General features: G+C 41.8%; 1 protein-coding gene across 1 annotated transcript; it reads left to right on the top strand.

Annotated features, from left to right (window-relative positions):
* Positions 1–1,163: 1,163 nt before the first annotated feature.
* Positions 1,164–19,449, top strand: LOC117738967 (E3 ubiquitin-protein ligase RNF19A-like). Its single transcript, XM_034545176.1, has 10 exons — positions 1,164–1,320; positions 8,849–9,705; positions 12,841–13,049; positions 13,205–13,349; positions 13,578–13,740; positions 13,867–13,981; positions 14,253–14,411; positions 15,581–15,800; positions 16,005–16,148; positions 16,423–19,449. The coding sequence occupies exons 2-10, from the start codon at positions 9,107–9,109 to the stop codon at positions 17,228–17,230; spliced, it is 2,562 nt and encodes an 853-aa protein (XP_034401067.1). The 5' UTR covers positions 1,164–1,320; positions 8,849–9,106; the 3' UTR covers positions 17,231–19,449.
* The last annotated feature ends 48 nt before the right edge of the window (positions 19,450–19,497 follow it).

Below are 19,497 nucleotides of genomic sequence, written 5' to 3' on the forward strand. Positions count from 1 at the left end.
AAGTGTCATGTGTCTTTTCTCAAAGCATACGTGAAGAAAAGGCCCATGAGGAATCTGCTGGCGAGCAATGTGACATTACCAAAAGCAGAACACTGCTATAAAGACTATATAGGACCACCACTATAGGACACCAATCCAGTCACAAACATGTTTGTGACTGTATTGGTGTCCTATAGTGGTGACCAATGGGAACATGCTTCTATTTGGGGTCAAAAAAGCTGTTCCCCACCAGTTAAACAATTAGATATTATGGTTAAGATGTGGTTTTTGGTATACAGGTAAACCTAGTGACAAAAACAAGTGTGTGCGTGTGTGTGTGTGTGTGTGTGTGTGTGTGTGTGTGTGTGTGTGTGTGTCCGCACAGTATAACGGGTCAATAATTAAGTTCAGAGGACAGAATAAAAATCATGGACTGATAAAAGTTAAAAACACACATTTGTTTCTTCACACAACCTCTTCCGTTTTCTTTATTTACTGCCGGAGGGCAACTGGCGTCCCTGCTACTGACACACGTATTGGTCTTGAGGGTAAACAATACTGTTAAATGTTTGAGCTTCTCTACAAGTGTTAAGTCAACAGCTGCTATCAGGTAAGGTTGTTCTTAGTTACACTTACTATTCACTTTGAAGATATTGTGATCGAAAATATAAGATTAATACATTAAATATATATGAAATATTATTATTATCATTATTATGTTGTATTATACTTATTAATAATAATAATAATAATATATTTAGTAGTGTGGCACTCTGATGAGGGGCATGCCGTTATTGTCAGTTTAAAGATTATATAAACTGGATTTAGAGCATTAATATAGCAGCAAACAACTATTTTCTATGTAAATATAATAGTGGAGTAATGGCTACCTGAGCAGAGAATGAAGGCGCAGCACAAGCTATCGGAAATAATGGTTTTAGACCACAGATGGGCCATTGTGGCATTCTTTCAGCTGCTAACCCCAAGGGAATATACATATGCTTTGAATTCAGTTTACAGCACATTTGAGAACATTTTCAAATTACTTTTACACGTAATGGAGTATTTTTTTTTCGTTTTTAGGTAAGTAAACAATGCGAGTATTTCTTCCGCTTTTAGCTGTCTATCAAAAATTGATGAGTTCGTTTTATTGTGAAAAGCAGACCATCCTGACCGGAAGTACCAGTGTTGTCTGTCGCACGTTTGCTTGACAGTCACTCGGGGAATGCATCCAGGCTGTCCAGCGAAGTTTTCTGCAACAAATGTACGACTTCTGTTAGACGGAGACCCCAGTGTTCACTTCTGCTGTGAATTAAAAGCAGACCAGGTAGAAATGTACCGGTAAGTGTGTGTGAATAATCTGTACCACGAGCGTTTGGTAAATGTGACACAGATCACAACTTCCTCCTCTTCGAGGCGGACGCGCAGCTAACTGGTCGCAGTTTGTAGCTTTGTTAGCTTGAATATTCTCCTCGTTACACTATGGTGGGCACAAAGCATTTGATGGCAACGGATAAAGTTGTATGGCCGTCAAGCTTGCTCCCTTAGATGGAGCTTATGGTCGATTCAGCTGTCCGGGGAGTGAGCAGACCTCATAGCTCAGGCTCGTCGCAAACTCTCTGGGTGGTTAAAGTTAGTATCTTTCCTACGAGCCGGATCTTAACGCGTCAGCTAGCAGGCTAACGCTGGTTAGCCAGGTAGAAAGTGTAAACAGAATCTGGTCTTTCCTGTTTCGAGCTGCAGGAGACGCATATGGGGTCGGTTTCGTTTATTGTGGGGTATTTTAACGTTGACACTAATATTTTGTAAAGCTGGTCATTTCTAGTGTTTAAAAAAAAAATGTGTTTATGTATCTCCAAACACGATGTAAAGATTCAGAAGACGTGTTCTCGAGTTTATTTAAATTGAAATGGCATAACTAGCTCGCTGTAAATCACTGGGATAGTTCCAGACAACTAATTATTGTTTTACATTTACGTTGCATTTATAACCGATGAGGCATTTGGACCACTAAGTGCAGAGACTGCTGACTGGTATAATAGACATGCTGCACAATATCAACATTAGTATTATTCACACTAAAAGCTTCATACATTTGTATCTCTAATAATCAACTCAATGGTAATGTATCATTTGGTGGTACATTTCGGTCATTTAATTGTTTGGTCCACATTTTGTACAGCATTTGTTCTTCATGTAAAGTCATCTTACGCCTGGGTGTGATTTGTCCTGTCTAGGCACCATTCAGTGACTGGAAATAATATCCGTCAATGTTTTTCTGTCGTCGAGCCGTTGCAGCATACTCAACCATGTTTTGCTGAACACAGTCCTTCCCTATTTAATGTGGGACTTTTATAGCACGCCTGCTGAATTATTTCAAGTCATCCTCGCTGGACGGTTTCGATCAGTGAGTCATCGTGCTTTGCTTTCTCCTAGTGACCTGTTACTGTTTAACAGACATTTCAGTGTCAGACTTTGTGAATGAAATCGTTTGTGCTTCTGAGTTTGGTAACATGTTGGCACTCATGTGTATGTTGAAATCACATTACCTCAAACTCCTCCCATGCCATGATTCAGTTACCTGTAAGTTGCATTTCTCATCACAAATCCAAGGGATTTTGAATTTTAATGACAGACCGTAAAATAGCTAACAAACATTGTTTTGAACCTAGCTTTACACAAAAATAAGATAATTGTGCGATCATTTTAAAACAATTTCCAATATTTCCTATATCACAAAGCTTATATTTTACATAACACAACGGAATACACTTTTGGTACTCTTGTGTTTTTGTTTGTCACTTTTTGAAACGTGGCATGCATAATCACCCCTACCCCTAAATAATAATAATAATAATCAAGGCAAACATTTTCTCCGGTCTAAACTAGTTTTAGGTTACCTGACCTAAATTTGCAGCGGACAACATTATGATCATAGTGCATGTTGAAACAATCTCACATATTTGACATTACAATGTTTGAGACCTGTATATTCTTTTCAGAAAACAAATTGTATTCAAATGTGAGAAATGTTTTTAAGCTTGTTCCTATGAAAGAGCCCTCTGTCTTACTATATACTGCCAGTAGATATGCGGTTTGATATCCCTTTTTAAGTTCATCGTATAATGCCAATCAAAACATTTTATTTTAAGATGTAGTTGTATACTCAAGCGATCATCTCCCCTCAATCTTTGAGGAGAGTGCTACACTAACCTGTGATGCACATGATCCATCACCCATGTTGGCTGTGAATCAAAAAAATTAGCTTTTTTCTTTTTTTTTAACAATAATATGTTCTACAAACATTGACACTTTTTTGATTTTTTTTTTCTTTGCCTTAATGAATGAATGACCTAGCAAACATTTGTGAATCAGGGAAAGATGGAAGCGGACAGGTTAACATCATTTTAGACTGCGAGGACTACTTTTCTGGTTTCCTTAGGCCTTTGTGTGTTTAGTAACTTGAGATCATTAAGAAGAAGTGTTATCACAGTCTGGTTATCTTGATATTTCCGTTAATCTAGGAGAAATTCCAAAGGATTTACGACCAGATGGATGCAGATAAAACAAAGTCTCCCAATGGTGATTTGTAATCATCAAAGTGTCAACAATAGTTTGACTATAGATAATAAATGTCTGAAAACATTTCGTTTTTTATTCCCTGTTTTGGTCCTTTCCTTATTCCAGGGTTGTCAGTTACATCTGCAATGTAACGATGACTGTAATTTGTGACTTATTTTTATGAGCAAATAGGAATAGCTTGGCTTATTTCTGTTTCTTTTAGGTTAAAAGACCTCAGCAGAAAGGCAGACAGTGAAAAGACTGCCATGGTATGTGATTTAATATGTCGAGGGTTGATTAGAGTGGAGCCACCCATTGAGATCCATATGTGAAATTTCATTTAATCCAACATTTGGTTTCAGCCTCAGGTAGTAGTGGAGAGTGACAACTAAACCTTTTTTTTTTTTTTTTAAACAGTAACAATCTGCATTCTGTATCTTTTACCTTTCCATGATAATGCACCACAAACACCTCTGGTTTTACATTCCCCCTTTAGTTTCTGCAGGAGTTCAGATTGGTAGGCTTGCAGCAGACATTGTTGTTTTTGACTACATGATCAGTGTTTGTCTACTTAAAGAGCAATATTTCTTTAAGGATATGGACTATTGGAAAATAATTATTCAAGACATATTTGATAATATAATCATGTATGTAATCATACACACTTGGGTATGTATAATACTGCTTGCTACTCCGGTTCTGGAAGAAGGAAGTGCATCCAGAAACTCTGTTAAGAAATAAGGTTGTCATTGAAATGAATGGGCAGCTAAATTTAAGCTCAGAATACATCCATGATGGGAGTCTTCTCCTTTATCGTCCTTGTCAGAGCCCCACTGGGCTGCATGGAGATCTCTGCATTCAGTAGGCTATTGGTATCTCCCCTTCTGTAGCTGGAGCAAACAAGCCAGCTTTATTTGCTGTCTCCATGGTGCTGAATGTTTTTAAATTAGCTTTTTTGTTGTACTGCAGAGGATTTCGCCTCCTAATCATTGCATCTTCAGCTGCATCTTTAGATGTACTGGCTCACCACAGTGAACCAGATACAGTGGAAAAGTACTTTACCCTGTTGGCTAAATCAATTCTGTTTTGTAAATAGTGCCTCAGAGGCATTCACTCCAGTCCCTCCTGTTCCCACTGTGTTGAACATCAGATATTATTATGATTATACTCTGGCTGGCATATAATAGGCTAAATAGAGATTCATTAAGCTACTGGGTTATTTCAATGTCCAGCTGACAGAAAGTTGGCCCATAGCTGAATAATGCTTTGCAGTCTAACAATAACTTTCCCCAGTATTCTCTGGCCTGTTACTTTGTCCTAAGCCATAATAACTGAATTCATTGTCACGATCAGGAAGTCCGTCCTCCAGCTGGAATGTCAGAGGAAGTTAGCGTACGTGACGAACACTTTGCGGAGGAACATTTTGAGCCTCTCGTTTCCAGTGATGGAAGTTGATCATTGTATGTGGGATTTCTTTGAAGGCAGGCGCATAGTCTACCAAACTCACAAAATCCCAGGAAGTTTACATTATCTATCCCTAAGTTTGGATTTCAGCATTGAGAATCACTGCAGGGATTCCTTCTAAATACACTCCATTTGACCTCAAACTCACCAGGGCTCAATTACACTCAAACATTGTCAACCAAGATATCAAATCGGTCGTACAGTGTAGAAACACGGCTTATTTCTGTTTCTTTTAGGTTAAAAGACCTCAGCAGAAAGGCAGACAGTGAAAAGACTGCCATGGTATGTGATTTAATATGTCGAGGGTTGATTAGAGTGGAGCCACCCATTGAGATCCATATGTGAAATGGTGTGTCCGGTGATGTACACCTCCAGGAATTGTGCCATCTTCAGCAATATGATAAACTGGAGGTAGCTCAACTACAGCTTTGTCAAAAATAGGAGAAGTGGATTTGAAAAGACCCAACGCCCAATTCAACCCACAGGAAATATCAGAGCGGGATGACGGTTGTGTCTGTTTTTAAGGTACAGGACGATGCTGACGTTTGTCTGGATTACTGCGTGTGAATTCATTTTGATATATGTTAATTATAAGGGCTGTTGTTGTAAGATGAGTGTTCATACTAGCACACTGGAAAATATTGTGAAATGAAGTTTGTGTGTTTTTATATGCTCATGTAAAATACTTCACATTGGCTTATATGTCTATCAGATTTTAGTAACTTAAATATTGAGTATCGGGTATGGCTGTAATCCAAAGAGACAAACACATTTTAAAGGCGTCCTTCCCCGGGGGGGGGGGGGGGGGGGGGGGGTTGTCTCAGGTACTGGGACACCATCCCAGTGTGTGAGAGCCGCGGTTGCATGTGATTGGCCTTGAGCCAGTGTGTGTGTGTGTGTGTGTGTGTGTGTGTGTGTGTGTGTGTGTGTGTGTGTGTGTGTGTGTGTGTGTGTGTGTGTGTGTGTGTGTGTGTGTGTGTGTGTGTGTGTGTGTGTGTGTGTGTGTGTGTGTGTGTGTGTGTGTGTGTGTGTGTGTGTGTGTGTGTGTGTGTGTGTGTGTGTGTGTGTGTGTGTGTGTGTGTGTGTGTGTGTGTGTGTGTGTGTGTGTGTGTGTGTGTGTGTGTGTGTGTGTGTGTGTGTGTGTGTGTGTGTGTGTGTGTGTGTGTGTGTGTGTGTGTGTGTGTGTGTGTGTGTGTGTGTGTGTGTGTGTGTGTGTGTGTGTGTGTGTGTGTGTGTGTGTGTGTGCGCACACACAAATGCATGCACACTGACCACAGTCGCATGGAAAGTCCCACTCACTCTCGGCACAGTGCAGAGGCAGGCTTTTCCAGTTTAATTACGCCCTGGGAGTGTAACTTCACATTGAGTTGCGGGTTGCTTGCAATTGCTTCTCTGTCTTGTTAAAAATGTTCCTCTTGCTCACATGCTAGTTGACCCAATAGCTAGGCTTCGTAATGACCTGGAATTATAGTGTTAGGACTTCACTTTAGCCAGACATAGATAGGCCTCACAGTGGAAGTTATTAGGTTAAGCTATCTGGTCACCGCCCTAATCATTAGAAACGCATGTTATTCCACCGAGACAAAGTATTTGAGGAATTTGAATTTGCAAGTTTATAGAGGACACCAGATAATGTGAAACTCCTATTTCACAAAATATTTTCTCCAAACTCGGGAGTATGTCTTTTTATGCCCTTTTATTATCTGAAGGATATCCCCTTTCTGACCCACCTCAAAGAAGTAGCACCAACAAACTGTTTGTGTCTGTCTCACGTCACCCCACGGCAACACTAAATGACATATGCAGGCTTTGGGTTTTTATTGTGACTCTTAAACATTCAGATCGAGCAATTAAAACCATTTATTCCTTACAGCATGGCTGCAGTGCTAATGGATTAATGACTCACAGTAAAACATTTAGTTTTTTTATTTAGTTTTTTTTCTCCGCAAATTCTTTTTTTGATCGACACATGTACATGTGTGTTGCATATGTTGATGGTTGATATAGTACCTCAAAGATACTTGCTAAACATTTAGGAAATAATGCCATAACCTTCTAAAGAGCAGAGACAACTGTTATAATTAATGAGTAAGGGTCTTGAGTCTTTCTGGTCAATATTTGCTTGAAGTCAGTGCGCATTGCTACAAATACTGTGAGTGCTCCAACTATTTCCAAGTCTGTTAGTGGCTGCTAATTCTGCCTCCCTCCCCCCCCCAATCTAAGAAGCTGGTCCCACCTGCCATTCAAACTACAGGTTGGTTTCTCTGGCGTCACGACTGAATCAAGAGCAGCTCTACTACTTGAAGTGTTGATTCCAAACAGCGCTGTTATCTCTTTTATATCACAGTGTTGTTACTCTGAATGTGACCTCAAACGAAGTAAAAGGACTAGATGTTTACACTGCCCGTATTTTATAGCTCTTTTTTTATTGTATTATGATCAAGGTGTGTGGAGTAGACTGAATGTCAACACTAACTGATTTAATGATTAATGTCTTGACCCGTGTCAGTGACTTGTTCTTAGCTGAATTTAGTCTTTCCACAGCACATCTTTAAGCTCAAGCGGTCGATTTTATCAAGTGTGCATAGTACCTACGTGGACCTACGGTTCGTCAGTGAGCCCGGTTCATCTTTCACCTCGTATTTACATCTACGCTCCGGTATATCCCCCTTCTAGCAAACCGGAGCTAAAGGAGCTCTGGTGTAGCAGAGGTGATCAGAAAGGTCTTATCTTAGTGAATAGTGAGACCTGCAGGGTGTCGGCCATATTTGAGATTAGCGGCAGGCTTGTTATTAGTCACCTTTTGGCTCCCTCTGGAATCTTCCTGAAATTATTCTCTAATGTCAAACACAAGTTTAGAGTATAGGTTTTTTGTCAAGTGCCGACTCTGAGTTGTCTCTCAAAATCCTGATTACGGGAAAGCCCGAATTCAAAGTCCTGTGTTTTAAACCAAGTGAGCAGTTAAAATAAAGTTTGAACCAACCTCTCAACCAGGCCACAAAATGTGTTTGAATAGCAGCAACGTGTTGAAATAAACTAATAAAGCAGCAGTAGATTGTGTCTCTCATAGTCAAACACTAGGGAGATGAGAGTATTTTTTTTTAATAACCTCTCTAGCCCTCAGCTGCAGCACCTCTTGCTGATGTCAGTCGATTTCTACAATGCTCTGTTTTGTTGTTTCCCAAATGGGATATGAGTTTGGACAAATTTGAAGACATGATACAAAAAACTTTCTTCACTTAAGCTGATTTTTAAAGTGGATTTCGGACTGAAAAATCAACAGACCTTTTCTTATTCAGAATGAAATGTGCTCCTCATTACTTGAAAGTCACTGCTACTTTAAATACTTGTACGTGCTTGTTTGGAGCATCACCGTCAAACACATATATCCTTCCCGTCCTCGATAAACTACTTGCTCACATGAGTTATCCTGTAGTTGTTCATATTGTGTAAAATAAGCGCATGTGGAAGCACACTGACACAGCTGTGGCCCCAACTGAGCTATACAATGGTCTTGTTCTGCCGACGTATGACGAACGCACGCTCTCCAGGGAAAGCCTGCCGATGTTTCATGTCAGCAATTGCACATGCACAAACACAGAAGATGGGCCTGAAAAGATGCCTGAAGCCAGTCATAAAAGTCTTACTTCAAAAAAGGTGTGGCCTTCCCACAACACACATGCCAATGAATGCCTCAATGAGATTTGTCTTGGATTGCGTCAGATTTAATTTATGCTGTTTGCATCTCCAGTTCTTGTTAAGCAGAGACATCAAAGTGCCGCAGAACATTAAAAGTTAATGCATTTGGCGCTGTACCTGATTTTCATTTTTTTGTGTCTGTCAGGTTTCTGTATTGGATCTGAACATCTACATATCATCACTGTGATTTAAACCATGGACCAAACTCGACAGACTTCCAGAGCTCCAATACCAGCTTCCAGCAACTATGTCCTAGCTAACGGCAGCACGGCCCCCTCCCCTGACCATCCTTTCCTTTAAACCCCAGTCCCTCTACATTTATCTCCCTCTCCCAGTCCTTTATCCCTCACTTCCTGATGTGGTGATTTCTGGTCGTACCACCAGTTGTGCCCCTTCTGGCGTAATGAGCAGCCTGCATCATGGCAGCACAGGCTCAGAGAGAGACCTCCACTCTGCTGCATCCTTTATTAGCCTCCCTTCAGTTAGAAAGACCCCCAAAAAGCGCCGTCTGTCCCTCCACTCCCTCTTCAGCCGTCGGCGTCGGCCTGACCGCGACCCCAAGCGCAAGTCCAGGCCTCTGCAGGCTGCAGCTGGTATGGAGGCCATTGTCAGCACAGAAAGCGTCCAGTCGGAGACAGTCCATGATAAAACTTCTACCCACTGTGCACTGGCTGTAGCATCGACTTCATCACTGTTGGGTTCTTCATCAGAGCTGCTGGAGTGCCCTCTGTGCCTACTGCGCCACGCACGTGAGCTCTTCCCAGACATCATGACCTGCCACCACCGCTCCTGTGCAGACTGCCTGCGACAGTATCTGCGCATCGAGATCTCTGAGTCACGCATCAACATCTGCTGCCCCGAGTGCTCAGAGCGCTTCAATCCCCACGACATCCAGATGATCCTGGGGGACCGAGCCATCATGGAGAAGTACGAGGAGTTCATGCTGAGGAGGTGGCTGGTGGCTGAACCTGACTGCCGCTGGTGCCCGGCCCCCGACTGTGGGTAAGAACGAGAGCTACTCATAGAATAACACATGAGGTCAACCTGCTCTTTACATGAAATATGACTCACCAGCTGAATTGAGGTGAGAATTGTTTGAAATTATTGTTTTTTTTCTTCATATTAAGTTAATGGCAACAAAGCCAGTTTACCCTTTAAACATCCAGAATATGGGATTATTTCCACACAAGCTACAACTTTGCTAAAAATATATATGTGTTGGTTACCTGAGATGTGCTTGGTGTTTTTGTTCTTTTGAAATACACAAGTCCAAAAATAACAAGCAGCTGCGTTAAAAAAGCTTCAAGGCCGTAAACTGGCCTTTTGAAGTTCGCCCAGCTTCCGCATTGATGCCTGAGTTATAAATAACTCGTAGAAGTAATAGACCTGTTTTGTTCTGTCAGCCTCATGAGTCAGCCAAAAAAGACGTGAGCAGCAAGAGATGATGATGCCTATTGTGATCAGACCGATCCTGGAATTCTTCTCACCACAGAATGAATAAAGCTAGTAGTGACTTGCCTGTTTTAAAAAAAATAATAATCATTGCCACTCCTTCATAGTTGGTTTACTGTACTTTCTAAAAAGTTACAAAGCCGAGTGAACAATACATAATGCTAAAATGATAACGAAAATGTAAGAGTACCACACCTAATAAAACACAAACTCACTGGATGTAAATTCTTAGCTTGAGGCCAGATGAGTTTCTGCAAACCTCAGTCGACTCCTTCAGCCTCTGCTCCAAACACTCTCTCATTGAAACTGTATTGATTTTCTGAGGAGGAGATTGTTGTTCTGGTTTCTGTCTTTCACAAGGAGGTGGTGGTGAAGTTCAGGGTCAAGTCAGGGTCTCGTATGTTTGGAGCTGTCGGGGATTCGACAGTTTGCTCACAGGGGCCTGAACTGCAGCTCTCTGCCCACTAGTTCACCCTGTTTAACCTGTTGTTTACCGCACCTGCCGGCCATGACAACCACCAGACCAGGCATGCAGCATAATTGCTGCTCTTCACCTGCATTCGCGGCAGTCTTTTTGTTCTGTTTTGTCTGTTTTGCTTTCGCTGGCGGGAGGGTTTTCAAGAAAAATGTTCATGTAATGTCCTTCATAGAGTTTTGGAGCAGTTACTAACCAACATTCCCAGCGTTCAGTCATCGTTGTTAGGTTAGTTTTGAGTGATTGCTGAATTCGGTAATGGCTTTACTCGTCTCTCTCTTTGTTGCATGAACACTGCTGACCCTGTCTGTAGGAATAATGGCTCTTTCATGAGCTTGTTACGGCTCTTCTTGCTCTCGTCATCTAATCAGTTTAGTTTTGGCTCACTGTCACACTCTCCGCCGGTAAATGCTGTCGCTCCTAATTGGTGTATAATTACTTGTGCAAGATATTGGGTCAAATGTAAGTAATCCTCTGAAGAAATATGTGACGTATGAGGGGTAGAGTCTGGACTCCACAGGGCTACATATTGCATCCATTTGGAAGTTATCCCCTCCACTTTACGACTTATACACCATTTGCCATCGTTCTGGCCTCACCCAGGTGTTAGTGGAGTCTGTCTGGACGCTGTCTAGACAGGATGGTCTCCAGGTGTATGGTGCCCACACACATCTCCCTGATACTGGACTGCAGAGTTTGTCAGTTTCTAGGGAACATTAATAAAAAGGCATCGTAAAATGATGCCATGACATCTGCTACATTTGTTTATGTTTCCGTCAGCTGATGAACCTCGTCTCCCTGCTCTCCTGTAAACTAGATTGGATCTCAGTACATGGGGAACAGATTAAGAACGTTTTGTCAAGTCATCTCTCAAGTAACTAAGGATTATTCTTCATCATCAATTAATCTCCCAAATATTTTGTTGATTTATCATCTGGTCTATAAAACATTTTTAAAAAACAGAAAATGCCCAGTGTTATGTTAGACCAACAGTCTAAAGCCCAAATGTATTTATCTTACTATAATGCAAGAAAAGCTTCAAATTTGAATAAATCGATTATTAAAATGATCAAAACTGTTGTAACTCTACTTAAGGATCTGTAAGTAATTTAGGCATAATTAGAAGTCTGCTTACAGCTGAGTAAAAAAAAAAAAGCACATTTATATAACCACCACTGTGTTCACAACTTAGTCACTGTTGTGTCTTTGGTACCAGCTGATATTAGCATACTTATTAGATTAAACACATATCGCATTTTAACAAAGATCTTGAAAAACTAAACAGCTATGTACACCCACCTCCAGGCGTGGTGTGCAGGCTTTATCAGCATGTGCTCCAATTCTTTCTGAGCTTTAATAGCTTTTAGGAAATGTGTGCCGAACTGGAGACGCAGCGCTGTATCCGTGGAGGCTTTCCTTAACATAATTACATTTATAAATGAAGATGTTGGGCTGTATGTGGTTAGGCTGTATGTGATTAACCTCAGTTTGTCATACATATACCTAGTTTATTAACGTGCCAGGTGCTGTGTACTCCTTTCCACAGTATCTAAGGCATCGCTTTAAACAAAATGATTATTAATGTCTCATTGTATCCATATCAGAGGAACACGTGTAGTTTTGTGGGTCAGAAAGCAAGGTTGAACGATTGCTACAATTCATCTCATTATATACGTTCATTACGTCGGCATATAAATGTCTGCTGCAACATTTCTTTTGCAACAGTTTGTCCTGTTGTATGATGTTTGCCTGTTTTATAACAAAACAGTTGGCAAACTTTGCCTCGATCATGCCGTTTACCTTACAATTACTCTCAAATAGACCACTGTTATGATTGATGAGGGTTACTATGGTTGGAGGCAGTCATGCAGAACTGATTGTGCAGGGCAGCTCATTGGGGAAATCATGGAAAGTCAGATGGTTTCATGTGATTACGTAACAAACGCTTCTCAATGTGTTGGATTCCTGGCGATGTAAATAGCAGCAGTGTAAACTGTGAGAGTCTATTGGATTATTGGATTTAAACACACTAGAAACTGCTCCTTGGTTTTACCCACTCTAGTTGTATACTCCTGCACATCCCTTCACTAGTTATTTGATCCTCGCTGCCCCCTAGTGTTGTGTTAAACTACTACATCCATGCTCTTCTAGCAGCAATTACTAACCACCATTTTGGCTGATTCTTATTATTTATTTTGTATTTCTCTCAGTTACGCAGTCATTGCGTTTGGCTGTGCCAGCTGCCCGAAGATCACCTGTGGGCGTGAGGGCTGTGGGACAGAGTTCTGCTACCACTGCAAACAGCTGTGGCATCCCAACCAGACATGTGACACCGCACGGCAACAAAGGGCCCAAACCCTCCGGCTGAGAAGTTTCAGGTCCTCCTCCCTCAGCTACAGCCAAGAGAGTGGAGCCGCAGGTAACATGCAGATAAACACCTGTGCTCAAACTCACACACACTCATCTGTACCTTCATCACCTTTTTCAGCCACAATATGCACTACAAATATACACCCAAAATACTGTATGCAAAATGCTTCTCCTGCTTTTCCCTCAACCTTCAACCCCCACTAGGTGACGACATCAAGCCATGCCCTCGTTGTGCTGCCTACATCATCAAGATGAATGATGGGAGCTGTAATCACATGACCTGTGCAGTCTGCGGCTGTGAGTTTTGCTGGCTGTGTATGAAGGAGATCTCTGACCTGCACTATTTAAGGTGAGACAAAAAAAACTGCTCATCTGCCCTCAGTAGTAACTCCAGTTCAATACATGTTTATTAGTTGATCATTTAAAAAAAATTGTCACATGATTTTTACATGAATAATAATAATTCTCAGTATTTTGCTATGATTCAGCCCTAGTTTTACTAGTTATTGTAAGCATGTTACGCACACAAATTAGCTCTCCCTCTCTGTTTGCTCTGACAACCCATTTCCTCTCTCAGTCCATCAGGCTGCACCTTCTGGGGGAAGAAGCCCTGGAGCAGAAAGAAGAAGATCCTCTGGCAGCTCGGCACGTTGGTGGGTGCACCCGTGGGCATCGCCCTCATAGCCGGCATTGCCATCCCTGCAATGATCATTGGCATCCCGGTCTATGTGGGCAGGAAGGTGAGAGCTAACACCAGACTGCTGAGGAGAGACATGGACCAATTGGGGCACCGAACTACAACGTGAGATGTAATACACGTATATAATCTCAAGGGTAAGGTAATTAACAATGATATTCCTCCTCAGATCCATAATCGCTACGAGGGCAAGGCCATCTCTAAACACAAGAGGAACTTGGTGATAGCAGGTGGTGTGACGCTGTCTGTGATCGTGTCGCCTGTGGTAGCAGCAGTCACTGTTGGTAAGAAAGAAGGTTGACTTTTACCATCTGTTTCTCAACAACATTTAGATTATTAAAACATATTTTTTTTGTGTTGCTAGTATAAAAGCATCATCTGGTTTGGAAATTGCCCGAAAACATTTGCCACATGCTGTTCTTTTCTTGTCTAAAAGTGCTGGGAATTTCTTTCATAGTGTTTGGAAAGGAATATGTTTTACATTTACAGTTAACTATTGAATTCAGATAAAACCTCCACTGTTTAAGTGTGTGTTTTTTAAATTGTGTCGTTTAGGTATCGGTGTTCCCATAATGCTGGCGTACGTCTACGGGGTTGTCCCAATCTCACTGTGCCGAAGCGGCGGCTGTGGAGTGTCTGCTGTCAACGGCAAAGGGGTGCGAATAGAGTTTGACGACGAAAATTACAACATGGGCAGCGGGGCAGCAGCCACAGGTGAGCATCTGGAACCAAAACAATGCCACTGACTTCTTACTTGTTCCCAGGAGTACTCTGATTAGTCATTTCACACAGACATACAAATATAATACAGACAATAACAATGTAAAACAATTAACACGCATTAAACAATGTACATCAGACGACAGTAAAACATTTGACCGAGAGTACATCCAGACCTTCTGTAAAGAAGTTCAACAAACCATTTCAGATTGAAAGACTTTCAAACACAATAATATCAATAAATCGGTTGCATTTCTGTCTCCATTGAACCTTTTGCGGTTTTGCATTATTTTTAACTTCTTCTTTGTCAATGACAATCAAATGCTTTTGTTAGACCTTTATTACTCCATCCAATAATGACCAAAATGTGCTTATGCATTGTAAACGCGTTCTCTTCTGTCACACAGTCACTGTAGAGTGGCTCATGAGTCATTATTATTGCCACAATCATCTTGATTTATGTCCAGCTCCAATATATTTGGAAAATACCGGCAGCTTTTTAGCAACCATAACACACAAAGTTGTGTTAGCTGTGTGTGCACATGCAACTCTGTTTGGCTTGCTGAAGTACACCTACGTCCGTCAGTGCCTTTTGTGTGTACAAATAGATTATTCATAGCCTGTCAATTGCCAAAATGGCGGATGGGTGTTTGAGGTGTGCACTGGTGTGAAATGACGGATGTTTTTCCTGTCGTGTGTTCGTCACTGTCAAGCTGGCGGTTGTGTGAGGTCGAGCTTGTCTTCCTTCTCCAGGAGGTGTTTAGGGAGAGGGATTGTACTTCTCATAGCTTCAGTCAACACTGAATGATAATAATTAATCCAAATGACAACAGGGACTCTGACCTTTGCGGCAACATAAGGTGTGAGACATGACTCGTATTCACACCCAAGAATTCATTAATCAAAGATTCATTTAAAAGTCGGCCATAGATGTAACTTCAGAGGACTGAACTTTGGCCTCTGGCCCCAATATCATTTTTGTTTGCTGGAGTCGACTGTCCCGATTCTTCTTTATGGCTTAATCTGTATTTCCCTCCTAATTTTAACTGATAACTTTCTTTTTCTGGTTTCTTTGCTGCACATTATGACTCTTATTTTATTTGTCAGTTAAAAGCTTCTCTTAATTAATCAGACTTCCTGTCCCCCCCCCCTTTTCTCCTCAGACACAACCTCCGTGGCAGAGACTCGGCTCAACAATCCCAGCCTCGGTGACGGAGCGAGTGTCGGTGGCCTTACGGGCCTGAGCCTCAGTGTCAGTGGGAGCCACATGGAGCGCTGCGGCATGAACTCCACTCAGCGGGACAACATGAGTGACAACGCCAGCACCACGGCCCTCGCTGGGACCAGCATCACGGGCAGCCTCTCTGGCAGCTGCTACAACAGGTAATAGGCCTGGATGACCTCTGCGTTGCTATAAATGTTCATTGAGAAAAGTGTTATTTAATGTTGATTATTTTGAGATAATAATATTCGGTTTGGCATAATAGATAGATTTAATGGTCTTAGTATTTACCTTTTGTGTTCTCCCATACTGGATGAAGCAAACATGTAGCGATTTTTAGATTTAGTTTCAATTGTTATTTCCAGGATGGAAGTGCAGGCTGATGTCCAGAAGGAGCGCTGCAGTCTGAGCGGGGAGTCAGCCACCGTCAGTCTCGGGACAATCAGTGACAACGCAAGCACAAAGGCCATGGCAGGATCAATCCTCAATGCCTATATGCCTCTGGAAAGGTCAGGAGTCTGCATACTCATCCTACTTGTTGCATCAGCACATTTCTGACCTACTTTTAAAAAGAATCCCTGTCCTAGTTTCTTGTACCTTACGCCAGAAGCCTTGTCACAAAATAGTTTGAAGGAAAGTCATTGTGTGTTTTTAGCTTTAACTACTGTATGCTATCTGCTTTAGTAGAAAAGGATGCTGGAAGCACATAAAAACAGTTCATTCATAAATATGCATGATATATGCCAAAGACAGTTGTCGTAAAAGCGTGATCTTATTTTGCAGAGACAATAGTCTGGATGTTCAGACAGACGTGGACTCCAAACAGGAGATGATGAGGCACTGCAGCGCCAGCAGCAGCTTGGATGAGGCCAGCTGTAGCAGCAGCACTGCCGGCCTTAAAGCTGCTAGCGCTGGCACATGCTCGTGCCCCTCCACCTGCTGCTGTGTGCAGCACGACAACCACTGCTGCCCCTCGTCCCCCTGGTCAAAGGAACCCTCCACTTCAGGGAGCATAAAGAGAAGTGGAAAGCTTTGGAAAAGAGCCAGCAGCAGCTACAAAGGAGACTCGAAGATGAACGAGACACGAGGAGATTTGGATGCTCATCTTCTGGAGCAGCGCAGCACCAACTCCTCTGAGTTTGATTCACCCTCCCTGAGTGGCAGCCTGCCCTCAGTGGCCGACTCGCACTGCAGCCACTTCTCCTCAGAGCTCAGCTGCTCGGACCCTGAGACCTCAAGACTGGTTCCTCTGTCCTGCTCCGCCCCAATGGACCCCCACCTCCATCATCCCACCACCGCCTTCCATGAAGTCACCATCACACCCATGCCCGAGGTGGAGAACGACCACCTCGAGCATTATCCACCTCAGAGTAGCCATGCAGCATTCACCCACCGCCTGCTATCGTCATCTCCACCTGCTTCACCGAAAAAGGAAAGTAGCGGGACGTTTCTACACATCAGTGAGGAGAGTGGATGTGCCATCGCAGACACGGTGCCAGAGAAGGACAAGAGAATAAAGGAGACCACCAAAAACTCTACCGCACAGCCTGTAAGCCCAACAAGAAACCGCTGTATACCAACGGATATCTAAAGAAGCGCTCCTGTTCTTTGGGCGTCAGACAGCCTTATCACATAATGTCACTGTTCAGTGAAGCCCCAGCATTCGTCTTGGGATGCTGGTGGTTAAATTAAAAGCTATACTTTTAAATCTAATCATATTTTTACCTGCTGTGAGTGCAGGCAGGAATATTGTGTGAATGTCAGTCCATACAGTTACAGAGAGGGAGAGAGTCGGAGAGAGGTTTGTGAGTATAGTGAACGGGAGCACGGTAAAGTCGAAGCAGATCAGTTGGTTTTGTTCTTCAGTGACAGAACAAGCCAGACGTGTGAACCAGAAGTTTCAACCTGTTGTTGAAACGTCGACTGGAGCAACGAGGCCTTTAGTAGGTGGAGTTGAATGTATGTGGACAGGTTGTCAAGTAGGTTATAGGGGTGACCTGCACAGGCTGACCCCTGAATGATGTTCTGAATACAAACTTTACTTTCTTTTTTTTACTCTTTTACTGATTGCTTACAAAAAGCAGAAGTGATAAAGCTGAATAAGATGAAGTAAATTGTGGGATACTCTTTTCAATACGAAGTTACGCTGCTATTTTAAAGCCTAAACCTATCCTCCCTCATGGCATCTGCAAAAATCTGATTTGCATGCATCGGGGATGGATATGTCATCACTGTGGGCCACCGCTGTGCCACCATCATTCTGTGACTTCTTAAAACGGCATGAGAAACAACACAGCTGAGGGATTGTTGCACCGGAGAGGGACCAGTCCGTGCGGTAGCAAATTATATTTTTTCATAATCATCTATAAGAAAAAAAAGAATATTATTGTTATGTTTAAAATGTGACTCCTGATTCTTTGTGCTTTGTCTTTGCTTTTTTTTAAATTTTCCATTTTGGGAAAGTTGATTTTATTGTTGAAGCCCGTGTTGGGTCCAAACATTTTAGGGTGGGAGTTATGTTGACGGGTCAAAATGTAGCCCCCTTTTTTAAATAAAGTGGATTTAAGATGGTTGCCATCTTCATAAGTCTCTGCCTGCACTGGTAAAATAGTTTTGTATTTGTGGTTGCATCTTCACTCACATTTTAGTGGAATTTTGAGAGGTTTATTAAAGAAAGTAAACAGAACTAAGAAAGGTCCAATCTATACATTTGAAACTAGCATTTATTTTTTAAATAAATGTCAGGGCTTGTTTCAGTGATCTTTCACTAAAACTGGAAAGCCAAATAAACAATTTATTTGCAATAAGAAAAAAAAAAACTTTTAAATAACTATTCATAAGATAAGATGTGTCCAGTCAAGGCCACACATCCACTTACTAACTATAACAAAAACAAACGGTGCAATGATAAACTCTTGTGTCTTTGAGCACATACATCTAGCTGTGATTTCATATTCAGTAGTGAATGTATGATAATAGGGTTACATTTTTGATTCTCTCAGTAATATACAAATCAAAATATAATTTTTGATTCAGAGCTTTGGGTGTATTTTAACTACAATGTGTTTGTCATTTTTTCTTAAATCCTTGCAAATGATTATTGCAAATGTTTTTTTATTTTTTGGACCCACAGTGCCTTTTGGGGAAAAATCATTTGTACAGTGTATTTATTTCCTCATTCTGGAAGTCTTCAAATAATAATAATAAAATGCTTGAAGCTTGACATCCTCCCCTGAGTGCTATACTCAGCTGGCACAGTCATTAGTAAGTCTGTGGACTGCTACATTAAACCTGATTCTGGAGCAGTACTTTAAATCTCACACACTAAAACCTTTGTGAGGTTTATTTTTAGGAATATTAGTAGCCAAAGTCAGTTTCATCTGTTTTGTCAGTCGGCTCCTGTTGGCAATAAAACTCTGTTTATGCAAAGCAATCTGCATTTTGAGTATCGGACGTTGCGTTCGGCAGCTGTTGTGAATTTCCAGCCTGACCACAGGTTACTTTGCTGGGACGTCACCCAGCCGAGCTCAGCAGGAGCCGTGTAGGAGTAGGGAGCCCGCCAGTGCAGCAGCGGCGATGCCGACTAAGAGTTGTGGTGCACCTCATGTGCCTCCAGCTGCAGGATATTCCCTTCTGTTAAATATGCCTGGTAAATTCCTGTGAGTTTTATATTATTATTTGAAGACTAGTGCCAGGTCTATTTTCTAACTTGGTCGAAAGAAGCTGATATTTTAAAAACAATATATTCCCTAATTATTTGCTTTATGTGCATGTAAATGCATTTCCTTAAACAATAAAATGTGCAATCAAGCTTGTTGTCTGTATATTTTGACATGGAAATGATTTTCTGTAGTGCTG

The sequence above is a fragment of the Cyclopterus lumpus genome, chromosome 11, assembly GCF_009769545.1.
Source record: "Cyclopterus lumpus isolate fCycLum1 chromosome 11, fCycLum1.pri, whole genome shotgun sequence".
In the NCBI taxonomy this organism is placed as follows: domain Eukaryota; kingdom Metazoa; phylum Chordata; class Actinopteri; order Perciformes; family Cyclopteridae; genus Cyclopterus; species Cyclopterus lumpus.